General features: G+C 41.7%; 1 protein-coding gene across 3 annotated transcripts in view; it reads left to right on the top strand.

The window, feature by feature from the left end:
* Nucleotides 1-2,698: 2,698 nt before the first annotated feature.
* jag2b (jagged canonical Notch ligand 2b) overlaps nt 2,699-17,565 on the top strand; it is a 40,578-nt gene continuing 25,711 nt past the window's right edge. For 2 of the 3 annotated variants that reach the window (XM_043237095.1, XM_043237096.1), the window contains exons 1-3: nt 2,700-2,947; nt 3,367-3,687; nt 16,971-17,025. In XM_043237095.1, the coding sequence (XP_043093030.1) occupies nt 2,879-2,947; nt 3,367-3,687; nt 16,971-17,025 (445 nt within the window). In that variant the 5' untranslated portion in view covers nt 2,700-2,878. Of the gene's footprint in view, nt 2,948-3,366; nt 3,688-16,970; nt 17,026-17,565 lie in introns of all 3 variants that reach the window. The other variant, XM_043237097.1, reaches the window with a different exon arrangement.

A 17,565-nucleotide genomic window follows, 5' to 3' on the forward strand; every position in this document is an offset into this window, starting at 1 on the left:
AAAGGCATAACCTCTACTTAAAGTATCAAAACTATTTGGTTGCTTTAGAAATCCAATCAAATTCAAATGTGCATGATCTCATTACCATTTATGAAATTATAAAACGATTATAAATCAGTTTTAGTTTCTGAAATTACTTTCTGAGCGTCCTGTGGTTACTTTACAAATTTATATGGAAAAATAATGGTAGGGATGACAAAAAATAAGCATTGCCTATATGCTCATGACCTATGCCTATATTTCGACAAATTATATTTGAATGGTTGACATTTTTTGCCTTACTTTATGAGAACAATATGTTAACAAAAGATGTCATTTAACCTTAGACTAAGACAAGAACTGGAGGGTAAATCGAAAATGTATTATAAAGGCAGTGTGTGAAAAAAGATCATCTGTGTGATTTGATACGAAGAGCCCAGTGTCTAGCGGCAATAAATCTGTGTGATTTTCCTATCAATAATTTTCACCTTTGGGAAATCTACTTATATCACGTTTAATTTCCTGTGCTTGCTTTACAGTAAAATTGTAAGCCTATCGCTATGGAAACAAGCTTCAGTAATAAGGTCATGCATCAAATATAGGGATAAAAATTGAGCACAGCAATTCAAAAAGCAAATGGATCCCATTGATTTATAACCTGTCAGCAAGTACAAATGCTGCTATTTGATGCCCTTTTTTTATTGTTGTTGTTTTTCTGCATGACTGAATGATGCTGTCACTTTAACATATGGTTTTGTCAGAATCGCAACAAGGGATTCATTATTTTCTGATATCCCAGTCACAGCTGCCTTTTAGGAGGAAATGAGCAACTAACAATTGTGAAAGCCATTAAAGTGGGTCAAGGCCATGATAGGAGATAAAAGGGAATCGATGCATCGGCCATAGGTTTATTTGCGAGGCCTCAAAGGAAAAGCCATGAAATATGGATGAGGGAAGCCACCAAAACACGCCTACCAGCACCAGCATCTCTGTCCGGCCGTCCAGCACTCCCCCTTCCCCCATCGTCTCCACCACAAATCTGTTATTACTCACCCGTACCTTCTCCTTCCTCTTCCTCCAGCTTCCCCCAGTGTTTAAGCAATTGTTACATTTATTTACAGCATGCCTAGTGATACAGCAATTGCCTGGTGGGAGGGTGTTGGGTGGCATAAGAAAACCTGAGCCTGTTAGGCCACACTGCCTGTCTGCATTACTTCAGTTGTTCACAATAGCATGCAGCCTGCCTCCAAATACACATCAGGAACAGAAATAGTTTGAAATGATGGAGGAGCTCAGCACTGCTCGTTTTGACGCACACAATTCGGCCTTTATTAATGAGTTGATAATATAAATCAGGTGTGATAAATAAGGGAGACACGTTAAGGTATTATCCAGGACCAGCTGGTGTTCAGCTGGTCGGCAAGCCGGTCTCCTGCTAGTTTACTAGCTGAAAGGTACCCAAAACTCCCCTAAAACCAGCTTAGGCTGGTTTAAGATGCTTTAGGGCTTGGTTTTTGAAAAGTAACAGCTTGCCTAAAAATGAAGACTTCCAAGAATTAGCTTGTTTTTTCAGCATTACTTCAGAGAATTGTCATCAGTGGATCCTCTGGAGTGAATGGGTGCAGTCAGAATGAGCGCAGCTCACACCTCTAAAATAACCCACGCGACTCCAGTACGTCATTAAACATCTTTGTGAAGTGAAAAATATTAAGCATTTCAAATTTCCACCTTTCCTAGTGCTTCCTCCTGCGATATGGGGCTCTCTTTGGCACCCATTCATGCACAGGATCCTTTAGTGAGCTAGTAATGCAATGCTAAATTTCTCCAAGTTTGCTCATATGAAGAAACAATAATATCTCAGATGAGGCTGAGAGCTTTTTGGAGGGGTGAACTATTCTTTGAAGATGGTTTGCTATTTTTGCTTTCCAGGATTGAGAATCGCCACCTCGGGTGCCACGGCAGGGCTTTACCGTAGATTTCTGTAAATCGTTTAAATGTAAAGGTTTGTTTGTCTTCCGTCTTGCTGGGGTCTCTCTTTTCAGGTTAATGCACATGTACAGTAGAGGGCGCTCTCAGCTGTGTCAAATCACACTAGCAGGCTGAGCACGCATCAGGACGTGAAACTGCAGCGAGGATATACTGCTTTCCTGAGGCTCGGACTACTTTACGTGCTTTTCTGCTTTTCCCGTAATATTTTCAAATGTGAATTTGAATACAATTTTAAAGCACTTCATTGACTTGACTGTTTTACATACAACATTGCCAAAGCATCAGCAAACTCAATAATAGGCCACTCAAGAAACAATAAAAGAAAGTGGTAGCAATGTTAATAAAAAAAAAATACAATCACAATACAAGGGATTAGAATCAAACTCGAAGTTAATTTAGTAAATGTAAAAAATACACGAATGTGGCTGATACATTTCCAGCGGGATCATGTTTGAGCGCTTAAAACGCCAAATCTGATACATCTGCTGTGTGATTGTCCCTGGATGTATTTAGCAATCGTTCAAATAATATACTAATTCTGTTACAAAAAAATATCTTGAGGTAAAAAAAAAAAAAACCCACGCGTTTTATCGCTCGTTGTGAAACGGGGGAATAGACAGCGTAAGTTTTTGACAATGCTCCGCCCCCGAGTGGCGGTTGGTCAAGCGAATCAGCAGGAGCCTCCGCGATTGGTTCAACCAACTGTCAATCACGCGAGATCTCCTCAGGCGTGTGGTAGCTGTGAACACATCATTTTGCCGTGAAGTGATCAGATCGAGGGAGAGATCAGCCCAGACATCACCGCGCAAACACACCACGCTTGTGAATTTTTGCATGTCAGGAGCGGAGGATCCTGTCGCCGGTCAACGGCCGTTTTCCATCTCGTATTCATAACGCAGAAATCAGAGGCATGTGGAATTGTATCAGGATTAGGAATTGGCTCCCAATCGCGTGCCTGCTGTTAACGATATGGACGAAGGTGAGAGCGCTGATTGTTTCCAGTATTGCAGATCGATTTAATTGCCATAGCGGTGATCAGCAGGCAAAAGTTGATGGGTGTGGGCTGGCGATTTCAACGAATTTGGCTCAAGCTGATCGATATTTGAATTACGCAGCCACATGTGCTCGTGCCTTTGAAAATGTCACGAGATTGTAATGAACGTTAACTTGCGCCCCGTCACGTAAAATTGCCGTTTCCAGCCTCTGCACAGGTTAGCAAAACCCCAGACCGATTCTCTGGAGACTTCAACGCACAAGCGCGCGCAACACATTCCCTCAAATAACATTAGGCTCGCCTCAGTTTTGCAAACCCGATCTGCATTTCAATAATAAGCAAACGGTATTGTGACTGCTGCGTTTATTTATTCATTCACTTATCCATTCTAATGTTATTTTTAGGTGTCCCAGTCCTCTGGCTATTTTGAGCTACAGCTGATTGCTGTAGAAAATGTAAACGGTGAGTTGTGGGACGGGGAATGTTGCGACGGCACGCGGAACTCTCAAGACCAGCGCTGCGTGCGGGACGAGTGCGATACTTACTTTAAAGTGTGTCTGAAGGAGTACCAGTCCGAAGTCACCACCACTGGGACGTGCACCTTTGGTTCTGGATCTACTGACGTTCTCGGTGGAAATATATTTTCTTTTAAGACCGCAAAGAGCAACCCCAGCAAAACGAGCGACGTGGGAAAGATCCTCATCCCTTTTCACTTCGCCTGGCCGGTAAGTGCGCGTCTCTGCGTGAGCTATAATAATAAAGAGCCGCGGTGAGCTGTCACTGCTCGGAAGTTGAGTGCACTATATTGTTACCGTGATGACAGGGTCTCTTTTTTTAATCGTGGGCGTGTAAGGCTGCCGCGTTTAGAAAAAAAGCTTCAGAAAAGAGGTTAAGGACGGTTCTCTTTAGCGTCCGCTTTGCTGTACGTGTTTAAAACTGGCTGCTGTAAGGTGCATTTAAGGTGACACACATTTCTTAAAGAGATAGCTCGCTCGTAAATCTGAATTCTTGCGCTCGCCCTCGTCGTGTTGTTTCAAACCCTGCTTCGCTTTCCTCGGAGCTCAGTAGGAGATGTTGGACGGATTGAGAGTCTTCGTAAGTGAACGGGGACTGTCATGCTGCTAACGGAGGAAAGTCGGGTTTGAAACCACGTATCACGCGTAGCTGGTTGCGTCTCATTTTTTGGGGCATCACAGGGGCGACGCTGACTAGTTAGGCAACTTACTTCTGACTTCTCCGTTGGTTTCAGTTGACTCAAAGCTTCTAGTGTACTTGGTGTTCAGCTACAACGCGCACCACAGCTGCACTTCCCGCGGTTGTGGCGTTACTGGTTTTTGTGAATTTGTTAAAACGCTCTTTTGCTGCTTATAACGTTTACAGAAATGTACCACGGCAACCAAAGTTTCGGCTAAAACTCAGTCACTGCTCTCATTGTTATTGGAAAACAGTAACGCGTTTCAACGTGGTTTCCTGACGAACTTTGATATTCCAAAATTATTATTGCTGTTGTTATTTTTTTGTGCTTCAAATTAGTTGAAACCTTTATTTAAAAAAAAAAAAAAAAGAAAACGCAACCTAACAAGTGCTCAACAACAAATACAGCGCTAAAATATTATTTTAGAGTCGCCTTCAAACGTTGTGTGAAGCTTCTAGATTTTTAATCCGTTTCTATACTTTGTCCTTATTGGCTAATATTGCATTTTTATGTAAGTTAGCGCGCGATCATTTGTAACTGTGGTATTTTCGAGGAAATATAGTTACCATGACAATTTGTTGTAAGGGTAGCCTCGTGCTACTTGCATCTCCCTTGTGTTTATATGTGAAAAACTTATCAAGTGTCTCTCCAGACACGCAGGCACATTACTGATGCTGATATCAGGTAGCAAATCGCTGCAATGTTTTATGCAGTTCGGTGTCACACCCGCAAACAACAACAGCAACAACAACAAAAAAAAGAGATGTCGTGTAGTATTGACTGTCAGCTTTGGACGGCAGCCCAGTTAGACACGCACTCACCTGGCAGACCCCTAAACTAACCCTCCACACCCACCCAACACACAAACACTCAACCGTTTAAGTTAATGTGTAACCCGCTATCGAACTGACCCTTTCGGGGCGGCCTTTGATGCTACACCTGCTTCTCTTCTGACCAGCGCTTGAAATTTCACCTAGATATTTCCCTGTATAGCTCCGATCACTTGATGCGCGGCCGTGTCTGAAAGCCTGTGATTGAGTTTGAGTGGCAAACGCTGTGTGTGTGCAGTTTCTTAATGCCTCACGGATGCTAATGAAATTGCCAGAGGAATGTGCTCTTGAGTGCCTGTGCATCCGGACATCTGTTTGATGTGCTCGGTGTAACCTCATCTAGAGTGCATTGTGTAGAGATATCTAGCGGCTCACCCAGAGGCTTGGAGATTGAGTCCGCCGCCTGTCGGAGGTGCAGTTTGTTTTTCAAGAGTTCAGAGATTGGTTTTGGTCAGTGCTTTGAGAGTTTGCTTATTAGTATCACTACACACTTCCCGATTTGATTTGATAGAAGCTTTGAATTGAATTTGATACCTTTTGCTATTGCGTGGGGAATATTAGTACATTTAAAATGCCATTTCTTGGTATTGTAAGTGTTTTGTTATAACAGTATGGGCGCATATATGCTTTTAATTGTCTTTATTCCTGTGTAAAATTATTCTAAAATTACACTTGGACTTCCCTGAAAGAGTAAAATTAAACTTTTTGAATGATCCGCTCAAAAGAGTAATTTTGTTTATGAATTCGACTACTTTAGTTGCATTTTTTTGATTTGATTCTCTAAAAAGAGCTTCTTCATGAGAGTCAATTGTTTGTGAATCAGACAACACTGTTCATGCTGTGTATATTATTGATTGCAACCTGTGAGGAACATGTTTTTGCTATTATTTTGTTGCTTTTGTCAGTCAAATAAAAACTAGAGTAGCAAACTATAGAGTAAAATATGGGCTTTAAGTTCAGTTGCGGGAATGCAGGAAAGACTCGCATGGAGTTAAAGATAGATATGCATATCAATATTGAAGTTTACTTGTGTGCACTTAGGTCTACTTGGTTTTGTCGGTTAGGGTGTATTCACACCAGGAAAGTCCACTTGCTTCAGTTGCTTTCTGCCTGACCAAGTACAATGTTGATTTATTTACTTTTTTGTTTTGGTTTGGTGTGGTTCACTTTCACACTGCCTTTTTTGCAAGTGAACCAGAAAATGTAAACAAAACCACACATGTGCTACAGTCATCTATTCATTGGGTCATCCACTCAACCGTACCAGAGTTCGTTTGGAAGCGGACCGAGACCACCTCTTCAACGGTTGTTTGGTCCGCGTTCGAGTGCGTTTCCTGCATTCACACCAGCCCGAAAGATCCACCGCCAGAGGGGAACAAACTTGAGTCTGATTCCGTCAAACCTAACAAGATGAATACACCCTTAGTCTTACCGTTTTGTTTTGTAATGTAGACTTTGAGCCAGTAGGTTAGTAAGACCCTCACCTGTTCGGTCTAGTCCCTTCGAGTTGTGTAACATAGAGTTGAGTTACAGTTTTGTGTAACTCCAGCGTAAGAGATGGCAAAGAGCCTCTCTGGTGGCACAGTGAATGTTGATGATAGAGACGGCAGCTGTATCCGTCCGTCAGAGTGGAGGACCACTTCGCTTCAAGGCTAAACGGCAGCATGAGCCACACCTGATTGGGAGCTTGCTGGGCAGTTGCTAGGAGACCGTTACATGGGCCTTTAGTAAACAATTATCTATTGCCCTCTAAGTTCCCTTCCCCCTTAACTGGTCTTTCACCAGAGCCACTCGTTCCCGTCTCACCTGGGAAAGAAGTGCTAGAGCCTTACAACTGATTACACTATTGACTGTGTAATTAGCCAGTCACAGCTGGCTGTGTCTCCGGTCAACAAAAAGCAGTAATTGTCCAGTTCAGCATCAGAGCAGGTGGCTGTTGATTGGGACTGATTATAGATCACTGCTCCCCCAAGGCCTCAAAATGTCCAAGTAAGCAGTGTCCATCTTTTGTTTTTGTATTTTATGGGGGTAGACCGGAAGCCATGGTAAAGTCGTGGGTGGGACGGTGTCACATTTTCACATGCCTTTTAAGAAAAGTAAAAAAAATGAATCGGAACAAATAAGGAACGACAGATACAAATTAGATATATGGAGTCGGTTTGTTTTTATGAAATATTTATGTTCTAGCATTCGAAAAACACCGAAAGTTTGGAAACAACACATTATTAAAAGGTACTATTGTAAAACGTGATACAGCATCTTTAAAAAATAAACTGAATATTGAATGATTTACTTTAAAATGTAAATTGACATAGACTTGTATAGTTACAAACTCTTAACAGCTATTAGCATACTAATTAAACATAGCTTTTAAAAATCTGGAAAGTATGGCAATACTTTACAATAAGGTTCTGTATGATCATTTTAGTCGCTAACATGAACAATTAACAAAAAATCAATATAATTAATATTGTCTATAAATGTATGCATTTTTAATTTTCCTTTAAAGTGTTTTTTTTAATGATCATTAATCTAGATCCTTTGCTCATTTTTAGTTTGTGATTCCTAATACATTAACCATATTATGAAGTGTGGCCAAAACCACTAGCTCGTCACTACTAGAGTTAGTTAGTGGACGTGACTAGTTGACTTGTGACAAATCTCTAGATCAAATGTGCGAGTCAAGACAGAGTAGCTTTCGTTTTAACTGGCTGCACCATTCGCAGTCATCTGCGGTGGTTTGTGATGTTACAGGAAGAGCCAGTATTGATTCCTGTCTCTCCATGGAGACCCGCTGTGGTGATTCACCAGGAAGTTTAAGATCATGAAGAATCTCTAGCTGGATGTGAGACTCTCTCTCTTTCCCTTCCTGACCCTGAAATAGCTTTTTGTTCTGCCACCACAATAAACATTTTCTTTCTTGTGACCTGGGGCAGAGCACAGCTTTTTGTACCCATGTCTTCCCATTAAACGAAGGAAAAGGCTGCATTTTCCCTCTCCTGAATGCAGCAGTCATGGTAGAGGTATTTTTAGCAGCAGAGAGACCGGACCAATTAAGAGGCGATGTGCCTGAGGTGACTTTATGAAGCAACCTTTTATGATAATGCGGGTTTAGAGAGGTTGTCTTCAGTTATGTTACAATTTGTAAAAAGGAAAGTTTTCCTGCCTAGTTTTGACCATGTTTAATTCTAAAATAGCTATTTTACAAGGTGACGGGGATTTCAGAACAATGATATGAAGAGAGACCGTTTGGACTCTTTGTGAAGCGAACGAGCCAGGCACTTCCTACTCCATCACTCCCACATGATGGACTCTTTAAACCCATGTAAACAGTCTATTTAGAAGGGACTCTGCCACAGTTCTGTTAATCGATTAATGACTAAAATACTTAAATTGAAAACCCGCTTCTTGGGAACGTGATTGAGACTGTAGGGTTTTGACAAGGTTTAAAGGGATGGTTTACCCAAAAATTTAGAGTAAGTGTATTGACTCTCATGTCATTCCAATTCTGTAAGAACTTTGTTCATCTTAGGAACACAAATTGATGAAATACGAGAGCTTTCTGACCTTGCACAGACAGCAACACAACTGAAATGGCCCATAAATGTAGAAAGAACATCATTAAAATAATCCATTTGACAGCATGTATGTCACGGTCATGAACACATGTCAAAGACAACACAGAAGAGAAGAAATTGTTGAAGCAAGTCATTAGTTTTTCTTTGCGTAAAAAAAAAAAAATATTCTTGTAGCTTTATAGCATTACAGTTGAATCTCTGATGTCACATGGACTGTTTTAGCAATGTCCATACTACCTTTCTGGGCCTTAAATGTGGCAGTTGCTTTGCTCTCTATGCAGGGTCAGAAAGCGCTTGGATTTCACGAAAATATATTCTAATTTGTGTCCTGAAGATGAATTTTTTATTACCTTACATTACAAAATGTAATTTTTAGGTAAACAATTTTTTTAAGGACAAAGTTTTAACAATACTTTTAATTTAAAAGAATAGAGAAGTTCACACCACAGCTATTATGATAATGTCATTGAAATCACTTTGTACCAGGTGACAAACTATAATATCAACAGCCAATCACAAACCACTTGACTTTAAAGAGCTTGAGCATTTAAAATGACTGCAGCTTGCTTTTATAGTCAACGGAATATTACCGCCATTTGGCCTGGATGCCAATATAGGCTAGTTATCTTCTTTTTTTTTTTTTTTAATCATTCTTGGTGTGAATGAGCCTTTAGGCCTGGTATCAGGAAGGGAGAGCTGAAGAACGAAGCACTCCTCTTTTGTGCGGTACTTGAGCTGAGTACCTAAGAAAGCATGTCGGTGCTTTTAGAATATGTTGAGATCTTGAGCGTCACCCTCATGGAGAGTGCAAGATAAACAGGTTCCCAACAGAAGAGCTTCCATTAGGTTGAATGTACCGAGCCACCACTGGTCGACATGATTGTATTAGGCAGTGCAATTATAATAGACTTTCTGTCTCCCCTGAGAAGGGTCATAGAAAACATGGGGTCCTTTCAGAAATGGGAGTTAGCGAGCTTAACCCTGACGTCCCTTCCCAGTAACACTGGAAGCTAGTGTGTGTGTGTGTGAGTGTGAGAGAGAACCATTTCTATTGTTAGCCCCTGGTGCTCAACTAATTGTTTTCAACTACCCATGATGCTCTACCTCCCTGGTACTACGTTTCTCCTTTGCTTTAGCACAGTTTCACAAATAATTGCACTAATGATGATTGTTTATTTTTCTTTTTCAGCTGTATGAATATCTCCAGGCCAGGGGCAGCCTGATTGTTTTTGCTGTGTTGGCGTACATGGATGTGGCTTGTGTGTGACTGTCTGACTAATGCATGTGCGCCTTCTTGTGCGTGCTAGTAAGCTAATGAATTGAGAGCAGGTGTGCTGCAGTGATTAAAGTGCATTACCGCGCAGCAAGTTTAATTCCCGCTTGACCTCTGACCTTGTTCAAAATGATAATGTTTGTAATGGAGTTGTAGCCCATGTGGCCATAACAGCACACTGTTAGCTACTAGACCGCAACTAGGGCTTTTCAGCAAGAAGTGAAGCTGCTGAGCAATGGCTCTGCCGTTTTAACTAGATGCTGAAACTGGAGTAATCGGCAGTACTGTAACTGGACAAGACCGACAGGGAGACAACTGGCTTGTCAGATGGTTTGATGATGAGCTAGCAGTCTAGGGTGTCAAATGGCCGCCTCACTGTAGTAACCGAGGGGCTGCGCTGCTTGCCAAATGGGAGGTTGCCCGTGAGCAGTTTATGGAATATTGTCATTCCATATTGGGGTTATAACACCAGTGTAGAAGCAGCTATCACGTGGAAGAGTTTCACAGATGTAGTTGATGTGTTCATGTTAATTTTTTGGAAACCTGCTTTAGATTAGTATGGCCGGACTAATGTGTAATACACGGTTTGGAAGGATTTAGAGCTGTGAGAATTGATCCAGGCTGGCGTCTTTGGGAGATCTGTGAGCTGTGCCCACTGGGATATGGTAGCTTCCAACCTCACAGCCTGTTTCTGTTGCTGCCAAGCAGCCATGATAGTCTCAGTTTCTACAAATGCTGCAGTTAAACCTTCTCTGAAATTAAGGAGATCTGAGCGATCAACGTGTGTTTTTGTGATTCGTTTGTAATTAGCAATTTCTTTCATTACTATACTATATTATACTATACTAAAGGCCTACCTCTTAAAATATGTATTTTTATACTATTTTACAAACGAATGATATAAGAATATTGTAATTCCAGTGCTTAAGTCTTTTTATGCAACAAACCAAACAATATTTTTCGAAAACGATTATATAGATACTGTTACTTGATAAAGTGATAGCAAGTTTGACTGTGATTTAACTTGATTTTGTCTACGAAGCGAGTTAATATTTGGTGGGCATTTTAACTTTTAAACGGCTTGTTATTTACTTTTTTATACCTCCAAATCCTTAATGTCAACCGCTTTCTTAGTTTCTTTGTTTTGTCTTTAATTTCTAACTTTGTTCTCAGGGTGAGTAAGAAAACCCATATGCACCTTTGCTTGTGTTTCTATATGAACTGTAACTCTGTGTGTTTGTGGCCACTGCCGTCCCTTCCTGCTTAATTAGCACCCAGAGGGGAGGAGTTTGTTGTATTGTCATTGCTAATGATCTTGTTGGCATAGCAGCGGAATGCTAAATGGGCCGTGTGTGTACACACTCACCCAGAGCGTGCCCTTCGTTGGCCAAGTCTGCAGCGATAAGCTCCACGCAAGCAGAAATCTGCATCTCGCTAGGTGATCCTGCCTTTCAGACTCACCGGACTCTCGCGTTATTGATAATGGTTTCTCATGTGTATGCAAGGTTAACTAGACGCATTGTAGTCGATGATGCTGCTTTATTATTGTGTCTGTAGGAACTTAACCCCCGTGTGGGAGTTTGCTGAAAGAGGGGAGGTTACCGAGCACAGAATATCATTTACTGGCTCCAGGGCCCAGAGTGCACGTCGGGCTGCATCTTCCTGTCCTCCCAAGGCCATAATGCAGCTTAAACAAAGCTATTGTTGGCTTTTGTGCTCTGGAAGCCTGGCGGAAAATGACAATTGACTGATTTGAAACAAGTCGTGTCGTATGGACTTGTTTTGAGGAGAGGTCACTGCTGCAGTGGATTTCTGGAATGGAGTAGTCAAGGATTGCTCATCCAAGGTTGGGTTGTTGAGGATGGATGGGAAAGACCTTTCGCATTGGCCTTTGGAAGAGGGACTAACAAAGCCACCTAGAAATCCCTTTTCAGCTAAACTGTTTCAGCTGGGGCTGAAGCAAGGTTTTTTAGGAGGGTGGGAAAGACTTTCCACATTGTTCTCAGAATGAGAGACCATCAAAGCCACCCAGAATCCCTCTTGAGCTACAGGTTGGGTTAGGGTGTTCCTCCAGGTTCTTCCCCAGCAATTTTTGCCAGCCATTTTCTTTGATCCTGTCCCCTCCCCACCCTGCTCTCCTGTCATTACCCAGATCCAAAGAGCTGTTTCCTTTGGTTTAATTAGACTGCAAGCTCAATGTTGTTTTCCTCAGAGAGTTGTTGTGGCTGGTCTTGTGAGAAAGCTGAATACTTGGAACAGAAAATGGGGTTGTGGGTTTAGAATTTAAGATGGATGTGTGATCGATATAGGGTTGACAGATTAGGAGAGGGGGCGAGAGAAAGAGCACAAATGAAACGACCTGGTCACCCCCTGTCGGCAATGTGACCCAGACCCCTGTGTATCGGTGATGGAGTAGGGGACACCTTTCTCTTGTGAGTGATTGATTGCAGAGCTGGCTTTTCAAGCTCCTCTTCCCACCACTGAGGGCATGATGTGGACCCTGCGAGGTGACTGGACCTCCCCAACACCCCCAATCGTTCCCGACCAAGTCTAGACTTGGTTGACACAAACATGACCTTGTCATGCTGGGGTGGGTGACAGCCATCATCACATCGCTCATTGCCTGTTCTAGAGGGCCAGTGAGAACAAAGTGCCCTCATTTGTGATCAGACCTGTGCTGCAGGACCCTGGGGAGGAACAAAGTCTGAATTTCCACTGTTGTGATGAATTGATCTGTGCTGATTGCACTGTACTTCCTAAAGGGGAAGTGTGCTGAATTTATCAAAGGGGGTTGGCTTTTTGATTAATGTGTACCATTTTTCATATATTGCTGAACTCATTGTTTTAGACTAGTTTAGGCTTATTTAGATGTCCTGCTTTTTTAATTTTAGAATTTTCTACAATTATTAAATTGTTGGAAATTGTATAGATGAACACAGAAATTGTTAAAAATTGTTGGTTTTCTCTAAATACATTACAATTAAAACACTTAAAAACTAAAATAAATCCTTTTAAACAATTACAATTTTGGCACTGCAGTGTTATAATGCACAGTATTAGGGTGGCTATTGATTATGAGATTAGCTAAAGATGATATTTAACAGTGTTTAGAGTGAGCATTAGATGATGGCCATGATAATTTAAATGTAAAAATATATATATATATATATATATATATATATATATATATATATATATATATATATATATATATATATATATATATATATACAGACACAAATTAATTAATTTCAAATATAGCTTGATATGGTGATATACTGTATATATCAGATACAGTTCATGCAGTGATTTCCGTATTGCTTAGCAAGGATTAATTATTTTGATTGAAAATTGATTTTAGCACTATTTTGAGCTAATTCAATATGTCAAACTGGAATGAGGTTTTTCTTGTAGCGTCACAAATCTTGAGGACATGCTCCGCTCCAAAACTATCCGTTAGTTTTTGGAAACAGTCTCATCTTGTTCAAGGCAGATGATACAAAAAGCCTTTCAGTGTCCTTTAATTGGCCTGGTGGTGTCTTATATTTTGTGGTAATTGATGGTTGCGGTCAGTGTTGTCCACTGCCTCTCCACCCTTAGTTTGGCCCAAATCTCTGTGTCAGTCAACAGTTCAGCTAAAAATATGAGATTGACATTCCAGATTAATGGAGATTATATGCTGTGGTTGCTTGCCATGGAATGAATAAATGACCTGTGGGTCCCCTGAGGACAATCTATCAAAGTCTGGCAAAGGACTTGTGTGACTGGTGCTCAGACATTGAGTGACAGGTTTAGTGTGTGTGTGTCAGTGTGGACATATACTTGAATATAGTGCATTACAACGAGTAAAATGTTCATTTCAAAAATGACTAGGCGTAGATAGCTAGTTCAGGTAAGACGTGCATAATTAGGCCAGTTTCAGAATTACCTGACCTTGATTGCTTGCGTTTCTCAAGAGAATTGTTCACATGAGACAAGTATTTGAATGCAGAAACAGACCCCAAAGAAACAAGATGGAGAGGTTTGTTTGAATTGGACTATTGTCAAAACTGTTTTGGTGTGACACAAAAAAAAAAGAGTTCAAAGAGTGCAATAAAGCAGTTCCTAAAGACATCTGAATGTGGAAAACTTAATTGTCACAAAAATGTCTGAGCTGACAAAACAGTTATCCATAGGTTATATGTTTGGTTGTTGAACCACGTTGACCCTAGTAATATGTTGGTCTGCAGAGAGGGTGGGGATGATATTTTCCTGCCAGGTCAGACAAGGGAAGTTTTCCTCTCTCTGCAGTTCCTTTTCCAAAAGCAGAGGAGGAAATGAAGTACTCGTTTTCTCACCGAGGTCACAGAGGAACAGAGACCTATTTTTTGCGGTTTCTGTGTTGACTTCTTTTGGACTCCTTCAGTGTCGCACGCCAGAACGATTTTTCTTTCTTTTCTCGTTCACTCTCTTTGTAGGGTATTGACATGGCGCTGAAGGATTTAGATAAGGCATGTGAAAGCTCTCAAACTGCCTCGCACTCGCTGTCAGCTGGACGTCACTTGTTCGTGACTGCCGGTGGAAAACACTTTGCTCTTTAGCAAATAGATCCCAATGTCATCCTGTCATGTGATAATAGTTTGGTTAAAGTTTACACTGTTTAATGTAGTAATAATAATATGGTTTGCGCCGAGTAGGGCCTTGTGTGCAAATGCATCATAGTGTTGTGGCCGATTGCGTGTGTGCGCTGCTGCCAATTGAAACTGCGGCGTGGGAGCTTTTGAAGCTGATGAGAAGCCTGATTAAAGGTCTCCAGGGTCATTCTTACCCTTTCTCACTTTAGCCCCCTCTAATTTCATCCCTGACCCTCTTTACACTGCCCCATCCACTGACTGTGGGAACTTGCACCTGTGGCTTTCTCTAATGCAACCCCACTAGCCACCCACCTACTTGCACACATACACACACACATGCACGCTTGGGGTGTTTACAAGATTAACGTCCCAACATGGGTGTATTTGATCGCCCGAAGGTTTGCTTATGATGCGTACTTTCCTAAGTTCCGAGCCAGGCGATCTGTATTAGCTTGTTCACAGCCCACTATATATATCCTTGCTATCAACAAAAGTAGTCCACGATAAGGAGGGAAGAATTACTTGCAACATGCATCTCCAAGAGAGTTTGTTTGGGTGCGTTTGTTTCGCCGTTGCGCATTGGGCCACTTCTAGGGGTCGGAGGGGGTGTGTGTGTGTGTGGCCAGAGGAATGTTCTCTGAGTGTCACGAGACTCAGGTTGATGGTGTCTTGCAGTGATGGGTTTTAGATGGAGGTCTTTGTTCATTGGTCACCTCCCCCACTAGTCTTTATCCGCATCTAGCCCTTTGGGCAGCTGTCACATAATCCAGCTAATCAGAGGCCGAGTGTGTGGGAACAGGACCGTCCCCATGCTACCGCGTCTCTTTCCCTCTCACGCGCACACACCCTGACATTTTGACCTTTCTCCTCGGGTGCGCGCATGCCATGCTCTGTTACGCATGGCCGCATGTGCGCGTCCAACCGGATCAATCCAGCATATTCATTTACTGATGGAGCTTTGGACCAAATCCACATGTACAGATAAGCGTACATGCACAGACAGTCGCATTTCACGTCCACGCAGATGCTCGCTACCACGAGACCCCACTAATACGCTCTCTCACAGTGGCCGCCCCCCGTGTTGGGGGATGGGAGGAGAGGTCAGAAGCCCTGCAGTATGTCGTGGGATGATCCACGTTCATGTCAAATAATCCATCTTTTTAAGACGCATCTGTTGTACGTCTGCATGGATATGTGGCCCACCCACTCCAACTCATCCAGACAGACCTGGTGCTGCCACTAATCCCTGACTGCATCCACCAGCCCACAACCCCCGAGTTCTCCAACCACGCCGTCTGGCTCCGCCCCTCTCACTCCACCTCTGGACATGAATGAGATATGTGCATTAATCAAACAGGTCAATATTGAATTTAAAAGACCATACACTTTTCAGTCTGTACTCTCACAACTAGAAGTATATTGCTGGAAAAAAGTCTAGCAGTTAGCACAATGCAGTTAACACGTGACTTTTTTTTTTTTTTTTTTTTTTTTCAGAATTGAGAGAAAAAGATGTGTTTTCAGGAGAGTTGTATAAAGTGATAAAGTGATAAAACTAAGCACTAAGAATGAACTTGTCTCTAAAGAAAACACTATTAAAGAAACTGCATATGCTGGGTATGTAGGTTTTGAAGCTAAGATGCTGGTTTGAGCTGGTTTAAGCTGGTCCTCCTTAGCTGGTTTAAGATGGTCCTCCTTAGCTGGTGTAATCTGGTCCTCCTTAGCTGGTTTATGCTGGTCAGACACGAGGAGGAGGAAGAAGAAATGCTTCTTTTCCTCGTTTGAAGATGCCCTGTTTTTGATTCCATGAACGTTGATCATTTGATCTGTTCAGGTAGGGATTATGGGCAACATTTCAGTAGATGGACTCTCGGATATCAGACGAGCATAGAGAATGTTTCCAGATTTAGTTTGAACATTCAAGGTGTGGCTGAAAAATCTTTCCCTCCCTCCATCTCGTGTGTAACGTAACTCAACTCTTATATATGCTGCCCGCTGTCACAAGAGAGGACTGTGTAATGGAACTTTAGCATCCCTGTCATTTCATTAGTGCTGTTTGCTTAGACAAACATCACTGTTTCTGTTGCTCATACTTGAGGTTAGGGATTTGAATAAACCTCTTACGTTCTGTATTACATTTACATTTAACATTTAGCAGACGCTTTTAATCCAAAGCGCATTAAAACTGCATAAATTGTCTGGCAAAATTTCTGCCACCTCAGATTTATCCATAGCGAAGGAGGCATGCTCCTTTCTTGTTTTTTTTTTTGTTTTATTTGTTTTTGTTGTTTTTTTTTTCTTCTCTCACCTGAAAAGATGATAAAACGGGGCATTTATATATTTGGAAGATGTATCTGACCCATATATAGGGATCAGAATATCTTGAGGGTGGAATCTTTTGACCCACATATTTTAGCTTTAAAATATATACATATATAAATCTGTTTGTTTCTTGTTGCACTTTCTTCAATAGCATTTTAATAGTTCATCTCATAATGATATTCTGTCTTTTACTCCCTCAGCGATCCTACACACTCATCCTGGAAGCCTGGGACTGGGATAACTCCACTCAGAACAGTGAGTATTCCTCTTTAACCGCTATATGATTTACTGCTGCCGGCCGCTGTAGCCTTTCTGGGCTGAGTTTGATGCTCATAATGGCTGTTGAGCGTTGTTAGTTTTGTGCTTTAGAGAGTGACTTTGTGTGTGGAGATACTTGAGAATGAGATGAAAGCGTTAAAGCAGCCCCACTGCACGGGAGAATTTGTTTGGGGCGTGACAGGGTTTTATTGGGCGTGCATAGGGTTATTTAAGGATTTTGTTGTGGGCATTAAGTGTAAAAGTTGTCAGTTTTCATGTAGGTACTGATAAAGAGGGTTGGAGGTATGCATCGAGTTTGATATTTCTAACCGCACTAAGCAGGGGCTCATCATTTTTGACAGAATTATTGAGATGATATGTTGCTTACCCAAGAATCGTTACCTGAGCTTCCAAAAGCATTCCAGAGCAGGGAACCTCACACAGATGTGTGGTTTAAGGCTCAAACGAGCACAATCTTGTGTCTCCCACACCTGCTTGAATAGTGCACGCAAGTCCACCAAGCTTTCCCAATAAACA

This window comes from Puntigrus tetrazona, chromosome 4 (assembly GCF_018831695.1).
Source record: "Puntigrus tetrazona isolate hp1 chromosome 4, ASM1883169v1, whole genome shotgun sequence".
Lineage (NCBI taxonomy): Eukaryota > Metazoa > Chordata > Actinopteri > Cypriniformes > Cyprinidae > Puntigrus > Puntigrus tetrazona.